Here is a 20,072-nt window from a genome sequence, read left to right as displayed (position 1 = left end):
CAATCAGAATAACAAATGATCAGCCACTTTTGGTTGTCAGCCATCCAGAAACAAAGTTTTGTTTTGTTTTTTTTTTTTTTCACGTCAATGACACAGCCACTTTTAGTATAATGTCAGCAGTCCAGAAACAAAATTCATTTCACTTCGGTACGGAAACCTGTTTACTACAAGCAAGTGACTCAAAACAGTGATGCATCAGTTAAGCGGAAGTTGCGGAAATCCGACCAACTATGAGAAAGTATCACTCTTACAGAAATGCTGTAAGAGTGATACTTTCTCATAGTTGGTCGGATTTCAGAATGTGGAAGGAGTTGCAGAAAGAAAACCACATGAGATAGATACAGTGAATGAGTGAACCCGGTCACAAACGGCTGCGTTCCGGTAATTTTCTTTTTTAATAACTCGTACTTTTGGGAAAGGGATCACACGAAAATCAGCCCCTGAATTTTGTTTTCTCTGGCCTGAAGTGAGCTATAGGGTTGAGGTTACGACGCACTTCGAAAGTGCATCGTGCACGCTCCCTCTCATCAATCTATATGACCGTGTTTACGTTTTCTTAAGTGTCTTCCCGACCCGTGAGGCATTCGGGTATACTCTCGTTTTGAGAACGTCAACTGGATGTTTACAATGCCAAGGTCACCTGAAAGACGAAATCGGAACTTTCTGACCCTGGGAAAGTAGTCGTCTGACCTTCCGCTCTCTCTTCCACTCTCTATACTGTACCTGTGAATTAATTTCCTCAGTACAGAATGATATCGATATAGCACGTGACGCCCGTTGTTAACTCTGCTACGAGGTTCATGTCGTACTTCGTAAAGTAGGCCAAAATAGTCTACTTCGTGACTCTCTCTGGCTTTCCGATTTATTCTTGTTCCATAATATATAGGCCTATGCTTTCCTTGAGAAGGTCGTCGGCCAAGGTAAGAGATGTACCGCGGTCGCATTTCTCTCGGGGTCGATCGCTTACCGAGGAGAGCCGTCTGCTCTAGGCTGCTATGATTACAGTATTTGTTCGTGCGATCGAATTTCACTTCTTCCGTAGACGTAAATGGGCCTGACGTCACAGTGGGCTATGTGGAAAATGCGTTCCTGTCGCCCGTGCGTGAAGTGTTTAGGTCGCGGTCTAAGGCAGGGATACACGGGACAGTGTGTGCCCGTTAGTGCATGTGTGTATGCCACTGCACTTTCATACTAAGTATACCCGGCAATCGTTTTTTATAGACTTAACTACATTTGCACTTCTAGGTTTTGCCTTAGATTATAGTGATTCCAGACACGTTCACCTGTAAATGCCAAATAACGTTGATGAATGATGCAGCCAAATCAAGAACCGTTGCAAAGTATGGAGCTTTTACTGCTAGAATCACACAATTCTACAGTAGAGCATTTTTATGAGTCTGGAATACGAATACTGTGTTCCAGGGCAAGCACCCACCTTTCTTCATACACACGCACACACACATACACACACATACACACATACCTAGACTACACACATTGATTTGTGTGGAACTGTGTGATTTTTACCCACAAGCATGAAAAATAAAGGTGATCATTGTACTATTTTCTTTTTGTACCAGAGCTATAAATGATTTTCTTTAAGCGTGCGTGTACACGCACACTCTTGATAGAAACCATCACGTTTGTGGAAAATGATTTATGCTGAAGTGTGCCTTGAAAACAAAGGTGTATGATAGTGAAAGGGAGAGAGAGAGAGAGAGTGCACATAATATATTTGTAAAAGAGAGAGGAAAAGAAAAAGAGGGCAAAATTTTGGTGAGAAAAGGCCTTCAAAACCAATGTTTGTATCCTTTGAGATGATTTGCTCTTCGCTAACCAGATTTTTCTGTTGGTGTCAATATTTGGTCGTTTGGAGATTGTTTGTGAATCTTGAAAGGTCAAGAAAGGGGCGGTTCCACTTTGGTATGAATTTAGCTGTAGAACATAGGAAATTTAGGTCGTATGGCTGAGAATTATGTCCATCTGTTGCCAAGTCAAATACCAAGATCATGGTGTTGAAAGTGATATGAAAATTTTGTGGAATGGGAGAAAATATTGAAATCACCTTGTATATGTAGAAATCCCCTTCCCCCTAAGATATTTGATCTTGTGTGAAACATAGTTGTCAAATTTGATTGTCAGTTTGAGTGACAAGTGATACCAATGTTGAAGATTATGTTTTCCATATACATGTAATTCACTTTTCAACGCTATATGTAAAATAATGTGTTAGTTTTATTGTATTGTTTTGTCAACCATATGCATTTTATGTACCCTATTTCCTATTTCTTTGTTACCTGTTGTGTGATTTCTTGGAAGATAATTATGAGGATCCATTTCCTCTGGTTTCTCTCTGTCGTACAGGTGATGCAAGATTTCTACAACCAGTCCAATTATGACAGGCGTGGCGAAGCCCTCAGTGACACCGGTGTCTTATGGCTCTGGTCCACCACCGTCTCCGTGTGGTGCATCGGTGGCGCATTCGGTGCCATGGTTGGGGGTTACCTCAGCGATGGACTGGGCAGGTATATAAACCACATCCACTCTTCTTCTGTTCTCAGATTGAGGTCCACAGTCTGTACCTCTCTTCCCTCATTCCCTCCCCCTTTTCATATTAATGGGGTAATCAAATGCACCCCTTAAATAATATATATACTAAGAGAGGGAGGGAGAAACTCACTGGCATTTTACATATCAGTATACGTACAACTCATCTGTTGAATGCATAATTTACCATTTGCAGATGATACAAAAATGCAGCATTAGTGCTTTAAAATAGTTCTAAAATGTGAGTTATAGGGATAGAACCAACCACTGTAAAAAATTTGAATCAGTAAAATCATTGTTAAGTATTGTTAAAATACAAAATGTGAACAATAGTTATGATAGAAATGTTTGCAGACTAAACCGTCTACAGTTACGGTTAATTGAGAGTAATACTGATATCTCCTTGTATTTTAAGCTTTATTGCAAAAATGTTATATGGTAGGATGTTTTATGGTACAACAGACCTACACATATGTATAAAAAGTGATATCTTTAACATCTTTTTTAAAATCACTTCTCCCAAAGGTAAAAAGGACTTTTAATACAGTTTTCTGATCTTGGGGGAATGAAAGTCAGATTTATAGAGTATTTGAAGAGTAGAGGAATACAGTACCTCTGAAATGATATGTTCATATTTGCAATAGTGCATCTGATGTGCAAGTTAAAGGGATAGAAATTGTGAAAAAGGAAACTATGAGAACATTTTACAAATCCATGATCCATACATTACAGTGGGTACCCATAAATAGGCTGCAAAAGTGTTATTCTTTTTAATCAATACTATGTTTGAAGCTGTATTCTAGATATGTTTTAAGAAACGTGCATCGGGGATGCCATATATAATGAAGATGATTAGTTACATAACATGGGAGGGCTGCTAGGATGCCATGTACTGTAGGTCAGAAACCTGTTTCATTAGCAGCAGCTTCGTCAATCAAGCAATAACCAGTCAAGAAAGCTCTATCCTGGAGTTATGCAAGGATTGCTAATCACATGTTTGGCTTGCTCAGAAGGCTGTGGAGAGGGAATAGGATTATCTGCAACCAACAGATAGTCTATCTAAACTCCTAATACTATTAATGATGGCAGCGCTGGAATGATCACAATGGATATGTCGTGTACTGGCAGTGAATGTAAAGACTGACAGTGTATTATTTGTGCATTCAGTCTTCATGTGTACGTGAAGTCAAGTAGAAATATCATTTGGGAATTACAGGCAAACAAGTACTGTGTATCATTTTAAAAGAATTTGAACAATGTAAGTAGTAAAAAAAAAGAAAGAAATAGAATAAAGTAACATTGTGCAGCCATTTATGCAACAGGCATGCTGCACAGATTACTCATGTTGTTGTTTTTTTTATGCCAAATATATTAAGAGATCATTTTGTTATTCAAGGGAAAGTGAGAAAAGAAAGGGAAAAAGAGGATAGGCATTTCAGGTATTAAGTATTTGAGATAGAATAGAATGCGAGCAAAGTGCCAGAAAAGGAGATTTGTATTTACTTGTACTGCTGTGTTAGTGTATCTTCTTCTTCTTTTTTTTTTTTTTTCACTGAGAGTGTAACATCAGATTTGGAGGCATAAGTTTAGATTGTATGTAATTCCTACACAGTCTGCATCATTTTCTGTCAGCTAATTAAAAGTCTCAGCAGATTTCTCCAAACAACATTTCCTTTCATGGACCACATACTAGTAGTCATGGTGTTACCATAAAACTCTCTAATGTACATCACCTTAGCGAACTTTCAAACAACATATAAGCCAAGTTTTATGAAGATGTATATCAACAATGATAGATTAAGTGCTCAGTCTTACTCTGAATATTTAAGTGATTTACACATAATATCAAAACTGGGGATATATACGTGTACATGTACAAGTATATATAATATTTAGTAATATGGGGCTTCCTAACTGAAGTTATTTTTTTCTTTGTAATCCTATTTGTTTTGATACCTAAAGAGGCTGCTTAGAGAATCAATGTTTGTTGTGTGTATAAGATAGACTTTACACTTAAGTATGGATTTCTTATTGAAGGGATTAAGATAGGTGGAATCTTGATGTCTGTTTGTTTTAACTGTCCTTGCAAAGACTTTATCGTATCAGAATGAGCTTCAGCTGGCTTCACTCGTTTGTGCAGCAAAGTTCACTGTACGCTACAGGGTTTGCCAAACACTACAGGGTGAAGGCCCGCTCATTCCACGCTGACATGCAGCCAAAATATATTGCCTCTGTTCCTGAAGCATTTTGGGAATGGTTATATAAGAACAGAATTATGTGTCTATAAAGTTGTGCTGGTTGTTGTGTTGATGTATTCAAGATTTTTTTAGTGATTTGTGATTATCATTTTTTTTTTTTTTTTTTTTTGCAGTGGTGTACATATTTCTGAGGTTCGTAAGATTGCTGTATTTTACATTTGCGGGGGGAGGGGGGAAGGTAATGGTCAGCATAATATCTTGTCATGCAGCTGACCTACTTCTGTTAATTATATGCATCTAGAAGTTAGTTCAGGACAGTCGTGAGACAGTATAGAACCATGCAACAAATATGGGTTTATCTTTTAGTGTTACATGAGATTCTATGGTGGACCATCTGGATGTGATGTGGTCCAATGGTTTAATCTACACTTCACTGGCAATGCATTAAGACGTGTTGTGAATATGTGCCCCCGTCGTAAGCACTAACCTCTTTCAGCAGAGCTGTATTCAACAGTGCTTTGAACCAGCCATGTGCATAAATGGTGCATTTAGATCATTCATGTTTCGTGCCCTTGTTAGACACAGGTAGTGATTTGAACTATTGATCATGTGTTGACTCATATCATTTACCTGTGAGTAATTATCAAAACACAGGGACCATAATATATGCTTTGATAGTCATCCAGTACAGAGAAACAGCCTCAATTAAAATGATTTTCTTAATCCCTTAAAAAAGAAAGAAAGAAACTGGGGGTTATAGAAGAGAAATGTTGAAGAGAGAATGATGAAATGATGCAAACTAACCTTCACCTGCTTCTTTTCTCTCATCTTGTTTTCGCTTGAATGCTACCATAGGAAGGGCGCCCTCCTGATGATCAATATTTTCTCTCTGGTTTCTGCCGTCCTCTTTGGCTTCAGTGCTATGGCCAATTCTTATGAGATGGTGATCATCGGCAGATTAATCCATGGCTTCTATGTTGGTAAGTACGAACACACACACACACACACACACACACACAAACTACAGTGTACTGTATGCGCCATATATTAAGCGAATCTAAATTTTCGCAAATTGGGACTTCCCGACGATTTTGTGAGTGGTTAAATTCGTGATCATGGAGTACTGTACTGAGCGTAGATGTGCACGTCAAGATGTCACATTCGTATCGGGATCAGAGTCCATTTTTGCGTGCCTTTAAATTCAAAAATAGCACCTGACTAGCGAAATTCCTGGAAATAAAAACCATGCGAAATATTTGCCGTATACAATACTCAATAATATGTGATTCATGAGATAAGAAAACCACAACAGGAGCTGTAGCTATATATAAAAGCGACAGAAGAAAATGTTCGTAGCGACCATTAGCCTGTGTAGAAATAGATATGATACATACATATATATATCTCATCATTACTGTATACGCCAAATATTTCGCGAGGTTTTTATTTTTCGCGAATTTCGCGAGTCAGGTGCTATTCGCGAAATTGAAGACACGCGAAAAGATTGACTCTGATCCCGATGTGAATGTGACGTACGCGTGTACACTTCTCCGTTCAGTACAGACTCCACGATCGCGAATTTAACCACTCGCGAAATCGTCGGGAATTCCTGATTCACGAAAATTTAGACTCGCGAAATATATGGCGTATACAGTATATTGAAAAAAGATAAAGATACTGGTGTTTCATCACATGCACCTACACACTGTACACAGAGGGAGAAACATTGGAGCAGATACAAGTTTGTAAATAAACCCTTATGCTCATGCTAACCAAATTAGATTCATTTGAAGAAAACAAACCCCTTAACAGGGTTGTTGTGTGCACTTGAAAATACTGTTATTGTGGGGCACTTCTCTAAATAGCCTCCTTGAGGTAACTGGATGTGGAAGGCCTCTCTCTAGATATTTCTCTGACTGCAGAGTTGTGACTAAACTCTGCTGACTGCTGACTTTTCTTGCTCAAGGGTAGTCATTAATACAATGGTCCTCAGCTTCCGTTGTTTGTACAGATATATTAACATGTACTATTGTAAACAAAATAGCAATGATAAGAGACTTGGACATTTCCTCTTAGGGCAGGAAAGATGTCAATAAGCAGGCAGGTCAGGAAAATATATGTGAAAGTGCTACAACAGGGTCCAGTTCTGCATCCACTTTATATCCAAGACTACAGCAAATCTCCTTCACTACTCATCAAACGTTACCTTACCAGAGAGGTGTTGAACACCTCCCTGATTGGATGCTGGCATTCGGAATGAGGCCAGGTCAATTGAGCAGAGATGTTTCTTGAGGAAGACAATTCATTTCATGAATTTTCTAGCAGTTTTCTTAGAATAAAGGTATTCCCCCTCTTTTCTCAAAGTGAAGACATTAATCTTTTGCGCTTTCCGTTTCACTCTGACTGGATGAAATATTGGGATTTATAAGTTCATGTTTTGGGGTCATCAAAGACTTCAAGCTGGAGTTCGTTGGACATGAATCCCCCACATCTCCTGGATTGAAAGTGAGCATCGTGACCTTTAGAGTGAGCGCTCAGTGCGGGGGGAATCCAAAACCGGAGGATTACGGGGGAGAGACTTAACGAGAAGAGGCTTACAGGGGTCTGATCACCCTCCTTCTGTCCAGTCTAAGTCCACTGAATATTAATAGATGAAGAATACACGGAGAAATGTGTTCATTTTTGTCCATCTTTATTTCTGTCTTTTCATTTTTAGTCAGGACACATAGATCTTGATTATTAAACTCGTTCCTTGAAAAATGTAGAATGTTCTCTCTGGTAAGGTATATTTCATATTTGACAATCCCCTCAAGAAAAGGTCCTCTAGTTCTCGTCTCTGCCCTTCCCCCTCCCCCCCCCCCTCCCCTGTCCTCCTTTGGGATTGACCTGGTGTCTGTAGCATCCATGATACTGACCATTCCGTGACTGTCAGTGTTGTCTGACCCATGTATCACATATCTATCCATATTGGGAATCCATTGCTAGCTACGAGAGCAGAGGAGAACCTCTCGCCTTTGTTCAAGCAACGGTACTACTCTGTTTGGTTATCAATTATGAACTTTGATCCTCTTAACAAAGTAGGTCGTTTAACCTTTTCTTTGTTACTTTGATATAGATCTGTGATATTCTATACTACTTGTGGCCCATTTGATCATCTATAGACAAATCTAAGTGGTTATGTAAATGTCATTTAGAGAGAATGAGAATGGAGGAATTGCACACTTTTCGATAAGATTGTGTGGACTAGCCCTCTACTCTGTGTGGCGAGATAACACTACAAAAGTTGAGTCTGCTTCGAAGGTTGTGTATCCATTTTTGCGAGGTTGAAGAAAAGTGTCTCCCAACATCATGTATGAAATCTTATGATAATACACCTCAGAGGTCTTTAGAAAGAAATGAAAAACTAACCCCATGTCCCTTGAGAATACCCTTCCCTGTTGTACCGAGAATTACAGAATTTTGTGGTCCAGATAGATTCACTGGGCATCTATGGTGTTCCTGCCCACTCCATCATAAAGATGTTTCCAGGTTTATCATTCTGAACAAAGGTTTGAATTATGTCTACAATACACCAGCTCATGAAAGGAATCTTTCATAACTCTCAGGGTTTCAAAAGGGACACATGAACTTTTAAGTGATGAAATGATATGAACCAATTCTGTGGACAATTGCACTTGTTCACAGAGGGTTAAGGTCAGAGTGTTCATACTTCCATCCATGGTGATAACTTCGGTTGCACAAGTTGCACAAGATATTCACGTTTTGTTGCACAATTGTGAGATAGTGAGCTAGAGCTGTACTTAGTGCTGTTTCTGTGAAAAAAAAACCCACTCAAATACACACAACCACGCTCACAGAAACAAAGAAAAAAGCAACTGTAAAAGTAGGCAGGGAAAGATAAGTAATATGAATGAATGAAATTCTGAAGACCATCCATCCTTACCTTTTTATTAGAGTGAACTTGCATACTGTTATTTTTTTTTCAGATTTTTTCTATAAGCGCATGGTGGTTTATTATCATATCATCTAGTTGTAGATCAAACTGTCAGGGACAATGTCATGGGAAGGAAAATGTGACACTCGGGTCCGGTATGATCACTCATCATGTTGTTTTAGTGATAGCAGTCTTGAATTTTTTAGCCATTTTGATCTTTGGATCCAGGTGTCAAGGTGAACTCCATCGCTGTGAGGCATGTATTAAACTGGCCGCTAACTCGAGCTCAGTTACAGAGCTCCAACTGAAAAGAATGTTATCGTGATTGAGAATGAGACTTTGGTACTTGGAATCATCATGTTACAGAACTACAGTTTCTGTTTTGCGTGATTCAGTACTAGGACAAATGTCAATTATTCTTCCACATCTAGAATTTCCCCCTCAGAAGGTCACTTTTGAAGGGAACATGGCCTCAAAAGCAGGAGCTCCTAAATGTCTGAAAATAAGATTAGAAAATTGGCTTCATGCAAAAGCTGAAAATGCCCATTCCCTGACTGCAACCAAACACAATGTATGGATTTGAGCTAGTATAAAATAACTGAGGCAGACACATTCAAATATAAAGCTCGGAGGTGTCAATCTTGAGGACTACATGTTTTGTTTTGGTTTTTAAAGAAAATATTAGTAAATAAATGAATGAAAAAGTTTGAGATAATAAACAATAGGATACAAATAGGATAACTAAATTAATGAATAAAGAAGAGTAAATGACATGAATAGAAAGAAAACATAATTAGTGAAGTCATTGATGAACAATGAAGATATGCCAACAATAATCTGGATGATGAGATCATCCTTTAATGTTTGATGTTTGAGGCAGCCACAGACATTGTTAGCCCCATTAATGATGGTTGAGATAACATCGGACAATGGAGAAGAGGAAAGTTGTTTCACCTGCGTCAGGTGATTTTCAAAAGCAAAACATGTTTGCCCACTTTCACATAATCCCTTTGGTTATGGGTGCTGCTTGTCTATGTGACATGGTCGTGTTGTCATTGTTCTCTGAGTACAATATCACAAGACACACACATACCAGAGAAAGCCGAAGAATTCAAAAAATATGTTCTGGACCATCAAGCACCGTCCACCGACTCCACCCCCCCCCCCCCCCCCCCCGAACCAGACTTATGCAGACCTCTCGACCATTCTGAATTTGGAGGAAAGAATCTGAATTTTGACCATTCCAGGCTCTTGTTTCAATAGGATTTTCCTTTTTTTTTGGGGGGGGGGATAATTTCAATACACACTCCTATGGGAACTGCTCTTTCTTTCCTACCTTTAAGCCAGGTCATCCCTATTTTTTCAGTCAGAAAGGTTGGGAGGTCTGCTCATGGTATGTTACAGCTGTAGCAAGCCATGAAGTTAAACTAATATTTCTGTTGATGAGTACTAAGTCACTGTGCAGAGGATCGTGAGAGCGTCATGTGATGCCCGAAATGATCGTCGAGCTAATAGACACGCTGTGGAAAATTTCTTCCGAGTGACCCACCTAAGTGAAATGTTCAGCCGCACAAAATTCTGCCGCACAAAATTCTGCCGGTAATTTAGTGCAGTCATAATTATAGTGACTTCCTCTTGGTTGATTGTTTTACCAGGTACTACAATTGTAAGAATACAGATGGGCCCATCCTGTAATAGGGTCTTGAACTCTACTGATCTCTTTGCAGTATCATCCACCGATATGACCACTTGTCTGTACGCTTCCTCGAACCTGTCTTTGGTTCCCTCTTCCTCTACTTTTTAACCATAGTCTTGTCTCCAATTGGAAGCCACTTTTGGAAGAGGAAATAAGCAAACAAACAAACAAACTAAAAAGCAATAACAAAGAAAAGATACAACAGGAAGCAATTCACAATCTTCATAAGGAAAGGCAATCTCTTCCACCAAAATTGGGTGGCGTGATTTGGCCTGGTGTCAATGTTCGCAGTGCTGATCTGTGGCTGCCTTTTCAGTCTGTGAATGAAGTGGACGCTGCAGGGCTGTGGAAGACTTCTGTTAATTACTGCTTTGAGAACACATGCCAATTAAAGCAAATCTATACTATTGTTATGATTTCTGTGAAAAAAAAAAAGATCAACAGATAGGAAATGGTATTTACAGAATTTATCTAGTATATAAATTTGAGGCACAATATTTATCTGGTTCTCATTATGTGAAGATCCATTTTACTGTTGCAATAGTCATCTTTCTGTGACATTAAAACATATGTGATTCAACACTTTCAGAATAAGTTTTTAGATGTAATGTGTGAAGTAAATAGCTTTTATTTTTAATTGAATGTTGAATGGAATGATAACAAATTAAAACTCTTTGACTGCCCCTCTTCTTCCCCCCCCCCCCCACCATCCCCAGGAACCGCCATCACGATAGTTCCCCTCTACCTGGCCGAGGTGTCGCCAATCAATTTACGAGGAGCCATTGGCACCATACACCAGCTGATGATCACTATTGGTATCCTCATTGGTCAGGTGAGTGGGCGTGTCCTCTTCCGGACTGTAACCATGGTGACTGTTTCCTCGGAGAAGATTCCTTCGTTTTTGTGCTGCAAGACTGTCGGGCTGCCTTCTTAATAAAAATGATGCAGTTATAATGCCGATCAGAACAATCCATCCATATGTCTATTTTGTTTTTGGAGTGCACATTTCGTGCTAAAAGCACCAATCATTTGCATCATGTAGCCATCTTCACCTGTCAATTTACACACATATATCAATCTTTCTAGATGTCTGTGCTACAATCTCTCTATCTATCTCACATAGGTGTATATATCATTATTACCAGGTACGTCAATCTAAATTACTGTAAAAGTGGAAATTTTTGTGGTGTTGAAACAAGTGTATAAGTAAAAGCACATGAATATTTTGCTTGCCTTACAGTAGTTTATATCTTGATTCCGCGGAATCAAAGACATGCGAAACTCTTCTTACCTGGCTGAGCACGAAAAATTAGTCGCGCGAAAATATCCACTTTTACAATATTGGAGATAATATACCCACCTATCTGTCATTGGCCTATCTCTCATCTCTTTTTCTTGTAGACCTTAGAATTATATATCTCTCTTTATCTATCTGCTTATATATATATGTATATACTATATTATTATATCAATCTACTTAGCAGATATACCACTTTATCTACCATTGGCCTTGTATCTCTCTTTCGTAGGCCCTAGGATTATATGCCTTCCAGGCAGAAGATGCCTGGGCCATCCTCCTCTCGCTCATCGGTGTTATGAGTGGCATTCAGCTCATCGTCCTCCCGTTCTGTCCGGAGAGCCCCAGGTGGCTACTACTGTGCAAGGGCAGAAGGAGTGCCTGTCAAAGCGGTATGGCAGCTCTTATGGAGCAGTGAATTGTGTAGAAACCCTTAAATGTGCAAACAACCACAAAGTTGCAAATGTCTTACCCCTAAATGTGCAAACAAACTGCAAATGTACAAACATCCTATCCGTGCAAACATCATATCCTTTAATCAGCAAATCTGTGAAATGCATAAACTGTAAGTGTGCAACATGATGCTGTGAAATATGCAGATGGCATAGATGTGCTATCAGCGGTCAGGTCACGACTGATGCATGCATCAACGTACTCACAAAAGCATTTCATTATTAGGTGATCCGAGTATCCTCTCGTATCACCTTCTGTATCTGTACTGATTCTTTGTTCTTCTTCTTCTTCTTCTTCTTCTTCTTCTTCTTCTTCTTCTTTATTTCTGGACAAAATTTGTGCATCTATTAACTCAGAAAGTTCTCAGAGTATCAATTTCAAACTTATAGCATACATGTCCCAAAGACGACAGATCTAATGTATCATAGTGATCAGTCGACCGTGACGTCAGTATGACGTCATTATATGAAAACACATTGTCATTCATATCTCATTAATGGAATAGAATTTTTCAATGAAATTTACGTCACATATATTTCAAGTCAAGCGAATTCTACTCATATTCTCAAAATTCATATCTATCCTTAAGACGTGCGCGTACGCGTGCGTTGAAATATTTTGATACTCCAATCGAGCTCAAAATTTTATTGCACATGTTTCAGACCATTTGGAGCATTTTTTGAAAAATTGAAAAATTGGACGGACGCGTACTCGTCAGGATGGACAGTGACCCCCCATTTTCTTTAAATATTCTGAAAGCTGATGAGTTGTAAATGTCCTTTCATGGGTAGGCGATGCTAGCAAAATGATGAAAAGGTATCAGATTCCACAATGAAATAAAAAAACTAAATTTTTAAAATGACGTCATCATATTTCAAGTTTACTCAAGTTTATCTCACTTATCCTTTGCCAATTTTCACCCAGTTTTCAGTATGTTGTAGCTTATTAAATGTGCTTTCATATTTATAAAATTACAAAATTTTGATTTTATGACGTCATCACCTCGTAAAAATGGATTAAAAGTAATCTTGTCAAATTTGACCAGTTTACGTGTTATCTCTACGGGAGTGCAGTTTTTCTGGAAATGAAAATTGACATGACTATCTTTATTGAGCACTAGCTCACTTACACTACGGTGAATTTCTCCCAGATTTTAATATGTTGTAGCTGAGACTTTGGGCTATCGTAAATGTGCCCTTCGTTTTTTCACACGATGTCGGGATCACGTCAAAAAATTTGGTTGAAATTCAAGCTTATCTTCAATGTATTGAGATATTTCTTTCTTTCTGCAACTTTCTTTGCAATAATTCAAGAAAAACAGCCTCTATCACTTCCATATTTTGCACATGTTTAGTCTATGTCACGTACATTATTTCATAAAATAACTACTTGATCAGACACCATCTTGGGTATGTAAATTAGGGTCAAAGGTCATAAATGTTTCATCCTGTATCGTGGTGAATTCATGTCCTATCTTTCCCATATTTTGCACACGCATAGTCCATGTTACAAGAATCATTTCACAAAATAACCACTTTTTGCTCAGATACCATCTTGTCTATGAAAATTTCGGTCAAAGGTCATATGTACATCTTTCTGTATCTTCGTTATGACGTGTTATCTCTATGGGAGGGAATTTTTTTAAATGTGAAAATTGACATGATTGTCTTTATCGAGCACTAGCTCACTTACCCTTCAGTGAATTTCTCCCAGATTTTAATATGTTGTAGCTAAGACTTTGTGCTATCGTGATTGTGCCCTTCGTTTTTTCATACGATGTTGGGATCACGTTAAAAAACTTGGTTGAAATTAAAGCTTATCTTCTATGTATTGAGATATTTCTTTCTTTTTGCAACTTTCTTTGCAATAACACAAGAAAAACACGCGCTATCACCCCCATATTTTGCACATGTTTAGTTCATGTCACCTACATTATTTCATAAAATAACAACTACTTGATCGGACACCATCTTGGGTATGTAAATTAGGGTCGAAGGTCATATATGTTTCATCTTGTATCTTGGTGAATACCTGTCCTATCTTTCCCATATTTTGCACACGTATAGACAATGTCGCAAGAATCATTTCACAAAATAACCACTATTTCATCAGATTCCATCTTGGGAGTGCAAAGGTGGGTCAAAGGTCATATGCACTTGTTGCTGTTTCTTCGTTATAGTGTATACAGAATTTGGTACCAAACATGGCAGATATGACTCCCTTTGCTAAATGAGAATATAAACATCACACGGCCAATGTCTCTAAACACAGATGAAACTTGTATGGTCATGCCTATTGCGATCAGGAGTCGAATCATTGATTAAAAAAAAAATCGGATCACCTTAATTTGTCAGTGATGACAAATTACGATCTTTAGTTGTTATACTTCCTGTAGCGCTTCAAAAACTGCGTGGGTCAGATGATGTTGACGAGGAGCTGCGTGAGATTGAGGAGGAGGGGGCGAAGGAGAGCCAGCTGCAGGACGAGAGGGTGGGCATCGTTGACGTCCTCACGCTGAAGGAGCCCGATTGGAAGATGCCTCTCCTGATCTGCATGGTCCTACAGGGTGGGCAGCAGCTGTCGGGTATCAATGCTGTGAGTATTGGAGGAGGAGGAGGAGGAGGAGGAGGATTAAGAAGGTGGGTGGGTGCCAGTGGTGGGTGTGCTGGTGGAGGTGGTATTGGTGGTGGTGGTATTGGTAGTGGTGGTGACCATTGATGGTGATGATGTGAGTATTGGAGGAGGAGGAAGGCAGGCAGGTACCAGTGGTGGATGTGGAGGTGGTGATGGTATTGGTATTGGTGGTGGTGGTGGTGGTGACAGTGGTGACCAATGATGGTGATGATGTGAGTATGGGAGGAGGAGGGAGGCAATCGGGTGCCTGTGGTTGTGCTGTGGTATTGGTGGTGGTGGTGTTGACGGTGGTATTGGTGGTGGTGGTGACGTTGGTGACCAGTGTTGATGATGCTGTGAGTATTGAAGGTGGAGGAGGTGGAAGAAGGTGGGCAGGTGCCAATCATGGATGTGGTGGTAGTGGAGGTGGTGGTGGTGATGTAGAAGGCAACTATAATCACCATGGCAGCATTGATGAGCTATGCATTGTAGGCAATGATGATGTGCTACTGCTAGGGACCGTTGGGAGGAGGATGACGGAGACGATGATGATGACAGTGATGACGATGGTTATAATCTTCAGTGTTTTGAGCTCGAATAGGATAAGGGTAGTGACATTGATAGTGGTGGTGGCATTGATAGTGGTGATACACTTGTAAATGATGATGTTGATGATGATGATAGTAGTGTTCAAAGATGATGGTAGAGACTTTAATGACATGAGTTCAAACCAGATTTAATGACATTATGAATAGAAATGATTATGCACACACCTGACAAACAAAATTTGTACTATTTGTACCCTACAACAGGATGGTGTAACACACATGTGACTGTTTGCTAAACTTGTGATAAAACATGGTTAACGTTGACTTTGGTTTATGTCAATATCCGTGAGAGCAGAATTGAAATCTAATGGCGGAAATAATTTTCCTGCCTGGCATCGCGTTCCTACGTCATGGTTTGCAGGTGTGTCCTTTCCCTGAAAAGCCCTCAGCCATGTCTGGTCTGTTCAGCAAACATGGGACTGTTGTGCGTGTAGTTTGCCATTCATGCTTTCGTTCTGGCCACGTCCATAGTACCCCCAATGTGTGCGCTGCCAGCCAACAAGATGGCTGGCAAATATTGGCTTTTCATACCTCCCAGACGAGGCATGTTTGACCTTGTGTTCATATGTGGCTAGAGTCGCATGTTTATGCAAATTGCCCCATGCTTGAAGCTGCCAGAATATAGTGAATGACACATGTAGTTTTCTTTTATTTAGAGTTTGCACACACCTTTTTTTTTTTCAAATATCTCCTGAAAATATTGAGTCCTAGGTTGAAGAGATATACATGCACAACTTTTTTGAAAGTTTCAAGTTGTGATGACGAACATCTTTTGCAATTTGATTTTTGCATGGTACTTTCAGGTCTTATGGTACAGTGCTATTCAAAAGCTGTGAATGTGCTTGGATCAAGAGCTGTGAAAGTGTTTTGATTTTATGTCTAGAAGAACATTGAAAACGAGGTTACTAGAACTTACTACTATGTGTCTGGTGTGTGTACCAGTATGTGTTTGTCTGCAAAGAGCAGGAAGTGAAAGATAAATATAATCAGCTGTCACCAATTACTGTGAGGCAATTAGACAGGCTAGCGATGTGATGTGGGCGTGGAGGTGTTTTGTCAGATGGTACGCTTTGCGGGCACCAGCAAACATGGCAGCAACTTGACACTCTTTTTCCTCCCATGAAACGGTGTAAAGTTTGCAGTAATTTTATTCATCTTATTACCTGATATATGCTTACCCTGCTTTCTGCGTATGTTTTTTTTTTTGACCTTTTTTCTGTTGTCATTAAAATAGAATTAATAAAGCATGAATGTAATGCTGCTGGGTATATTGAGATTATACATTCCGTAGAATAAATCCAGCGTACCAGCAGATTTTTATCTGCAGGCTATCGATGTATCAGATTGCAGGGGTCGAGCCCCTTGATGTCCTTGAAAACAAAATCCTCGGGTGTTGTGCTGTGTCTTCATGTCAAAAGATTTGTTATTATCCTCAATAATCTGTCAGAGTGAGAGGAAATAATTATATGTTGTCTTTAATATGATTGTTTTATTTGCGGAATTATCAGAAGCCTCTTTAAATTTCGAATTTCATGACCGATTCTTGAATAAGCAGTGCATTGTTAGAAGCTTAAGTTTTTTTTTTTTTTTTTTTTTAAACCTTTTGCTCACCTGCTGCAAATCTTTAATATGTATTCTTATTCTTGTTTTCTGTTTTTCTTCTTGTTTTGTCTTCAAAGGTCCTGTTTTATGCAACAGAGATTTACTATCAGACTGGGATGGGAGAAGAGGAGGTGGCTTACTCCACTATAGGAACTGGTGCTATCAACGTCGTCATGACGATTATCTCGGTGAGTCAAATTGCATTGCTTGGGACACACAAGTTTTCAACCTTAAAGGGATGATATAGTATTGGTGGAGATGAGAATTGGGCTCTTAACTTTTTGCGAGATACCAAGAACCAACTTCTGAAATAGTTACGTACAGAGCATACCATTCTAAGTCAGTTTTGAAATGGATGAGACATCCAAAAACAAAGTAAAACAAAGCAATCCTAATTAAAACTGCATCCCGCCTTGTATTAGAATCGCTCTGTTTTGGATATTTCAGACATTTCTAAACCAATTTCTATCAAATAAACATTGAATTCCTCTTGGACCTAATCTTCTTTCACATTTCGTAAGACGTTTCTCATCATATCACAAAAAAATGCTAGAAACCTGATGTTAGGTTTCAACCAAAACTATACCACCCCTTTATAGTCTGTACAGTGCTCTTATCACCGATTGGCGTGCACTCCGGATAGCTTTCTTTGCCGATTTGGCACCGATGTGTCGAAACTAATTGTCAGTTAATAGAAATTGCAGGATCCACCAACTCCTCTTGTATCACCATGTCCTTCATGTGGACTGAGGCACATTAAGTAGGCTTGCTAATTTTACAACTAGGTCAAGTTTGGATGGATTGCTGAAAGCAGGTGAAAAAGCTTGGCACATGAGGCTATGTTTTGTAGGCACATACAGAGTTAAAGGGAATGCCTCTCCTTTGAATTCAAATGCACTTGGTTTATCTAGTTTTGAGTTTGATTTCGTTCAAGAGATTTATATGAGTTTAACTGACATCAGTTTGGATATCACTTTTATTTCTTCTTTTCTTTGGGAGTGTGCAGATACTTTTTTAAGGTCAATCCTGTTTGGTATATCACTTTCTGTCTTAAAGGCATAGTTTATCATTTGCAGATGAAACAAAAACCCAGCATTAGTGCTTAGAACTAGTTCTAAAATGCGAGTTAGTGATAGAAACAACCACTGTAAAAAACTGAATCCGTATAATCGATGTTAAGTATTGTTAAATACACAAAATGTGAACAATAGTTATAAAAGAATACTTCCAGATTAAACCGTCTACAGTTACGGTTTATTGAGAAAAATACTGATATCTCCTTATATTTTAGGCTTTATTGCAAAAATTTTATGTGGTAGGTCGTTTTGTGATACAACAGACTTACACATATGCATCAAATGTGATATCTTGAACATTTTTAAAATCACTGCTCCCAAAGGTAAACTGGACCTTTAATTTTGAGCTGGAAGAGAAAACTTCTCACTGGCCCTGACTATGTTTTCTTCACTTTTCCTTTCAGGTTTACATGGTTGAGAAGGCAGGCAGACGCATTCTGATCCTCATCCCCTTTGGTCTAATGGCCGTCTGTCTGGCCATGCTGACTCTGAGCATTAATCTGCAGGTGAGTTGTTGTTGTTGTCATTTTGATTTTTACGATGCTTGTCATTCAGTTTTGAATATTTACAAAGATTTCTAGACTAGCCTCCATTCCAGCATGGTGATTCTCCCCCCCCCCCCCCCCTCTTCCATGCAAAGAGATGGTGCAATGCTACGAATTAGATCTGCACACGAAACCAGTCTATCCAAAATGTGTCACAGTGAGCAAGGTTTCTGGTTCGTGTGGAGTGAATCCACCTCACAAGCAGTTTTTCCCCCTGAATGTCTAAAATGTTCTCAAATGAAGTGTTTGCATAGCATATTAATACGCCTGTTCAGTTTTAAAGCACTGTAACTTCTGTCGGCCATAACTGAGGGGCTTCCAAAATAAGAAGAAAAGATGATTCAATAGGTTATGCAATGAGTCAGGTGCATTGCTGTGTCAGTGCATAAATTGACTGTAGTTAGATATACTGTAGCCCCCCCCCCCCCTTTTACGGCTGAAATATACATTGATGTAAAAAACCAGCACCCACACTGAACAGGTGTATATGGGCAAGTCCAAGATATCGCGCACCTTACGTATGGGACATTCAGAGATTTCAAACCTCTGAAAAGTAATGAAGGAGCACTTGGATTTTATTGTTTATCATCAGGAGGACTGGTATCCCTGAGAAGAATATTGTGTTTAAGTTTGATGTCATTTGACCTTGGGTTAATGGTTTTATTAAGAAAAATATGCCAACTTACGTATGGGACCAGAGAAAAACTGGATTTTTCAAAATAAAGTTTGAACTGAAAATTCTCTGAAAGTACCTTACTGATCAAGTTCTGTTTGGAAGTGAAGAAAGGTACAATACTGAAGTATCTTCCAGCAAAGTTTCACTGCAAAAGAATAAAGCATATTTTCATGAAGTTGGTTTAATTAACGAAAGTACACCTTACGTATGGGACATGGCTCAACTTACGTATGGGACATTTGTCTTTAGTGCACAAATGCATTCATGGGAATGACTTTAAATTTCCCCATAGTGTCATATTCAGTTCCACAAATCATGCTACAACATGTAACAAAGGAAATAGACTTCTAAGTGGGTACTTTCCTGGTTCAGGTACCTAGCAAAAGCTAAAATAAAACAAATAAAAGTAATTACCAATTTACAATGAAATGTCTTAGTTTGGATTCCGTCATGCATTAACACTGTCCTCATGATGTCTGCACATACAGATATAGTGTACTGACACTCTATTTCTAGCCCATTTGTAATTACTCTAGTCAATATTTTTTCATCAAATGAAAAAAAAAAATGAGCGAATTCTAGCTTGTGACCTTGATATAGCATACATGTACATGTACAATAACTAATTTGTAGTCTTGATAATTTCAACTTTAGAATCAAATGTCATGTACAGTGTAATTTGCAAATACAGTTTGAAGTGGGTACTTTCAGTAGCTCTAGGCTTACCTTGCAAGTTGTCTGAGTTTTTATAAAGCTTTTATAATTGTTTGAAATGCAGCACAAAACACAACAACAACAAGAGTACTTCATTTTGCTCTGTAATCATC

General features: G+C 38.8%; 1 protein-coding gene across 1 annotated transcript in view; it reads left to right on the top strand.

The window, feature by feature from the left end:
- LOC140239234 (solute carrier family 2, facilitated glucose transporter member 5-like) overlaps positions 1–20,072 on the top strand; it is a 67,959-nt gene that overhangs the window by 28,587 nt on the left and 19,300 nt on the right. The window contains exons 2-8 of the mRNA XM_072319111.1: positions 2,365–2,525; positions 5,601–5,725; positions 11,092–11,207; positions 11,905–12,064; positions 14,521–14,720; positions 17,026–17,136; positions 18,429–18,530. Of these exons, the coding sequence (XP_072175212.1) occupies positions 2,365–2,525; positions 5,601–5,725; positions 11,092–11,207; positions 11,905–12,064; positions 14,521–14,720; positions 17,026–17,136; positions 18,429–18,530 (975 nt within the window). The remainder of the gene's footprint in view (positions 1–2,364; positions 2,526–5,600; positions 5,726–11,091; positions 11,208–11,904; positions 12,065–14,520; positions 14,721–17,025; positions 17,137–18,428; positions 18,531–20,072) is intronic.

Source organism: Diadema setosum, chromosome 15 (assembly GCF_964275005.1).
Source record: "Diadema setosum chromosome 15, eeDiaSeto1, whole genome shotgun sequence".
NCBI lineage: Eukaryota > Metazoa > Echinodermata > Echinoidea > Diadematoida > Diadematidae > Diadema > Diadema setosum.
This window is presented reverse-complemented; position numbering and strand designations above follow the sequence as displayed.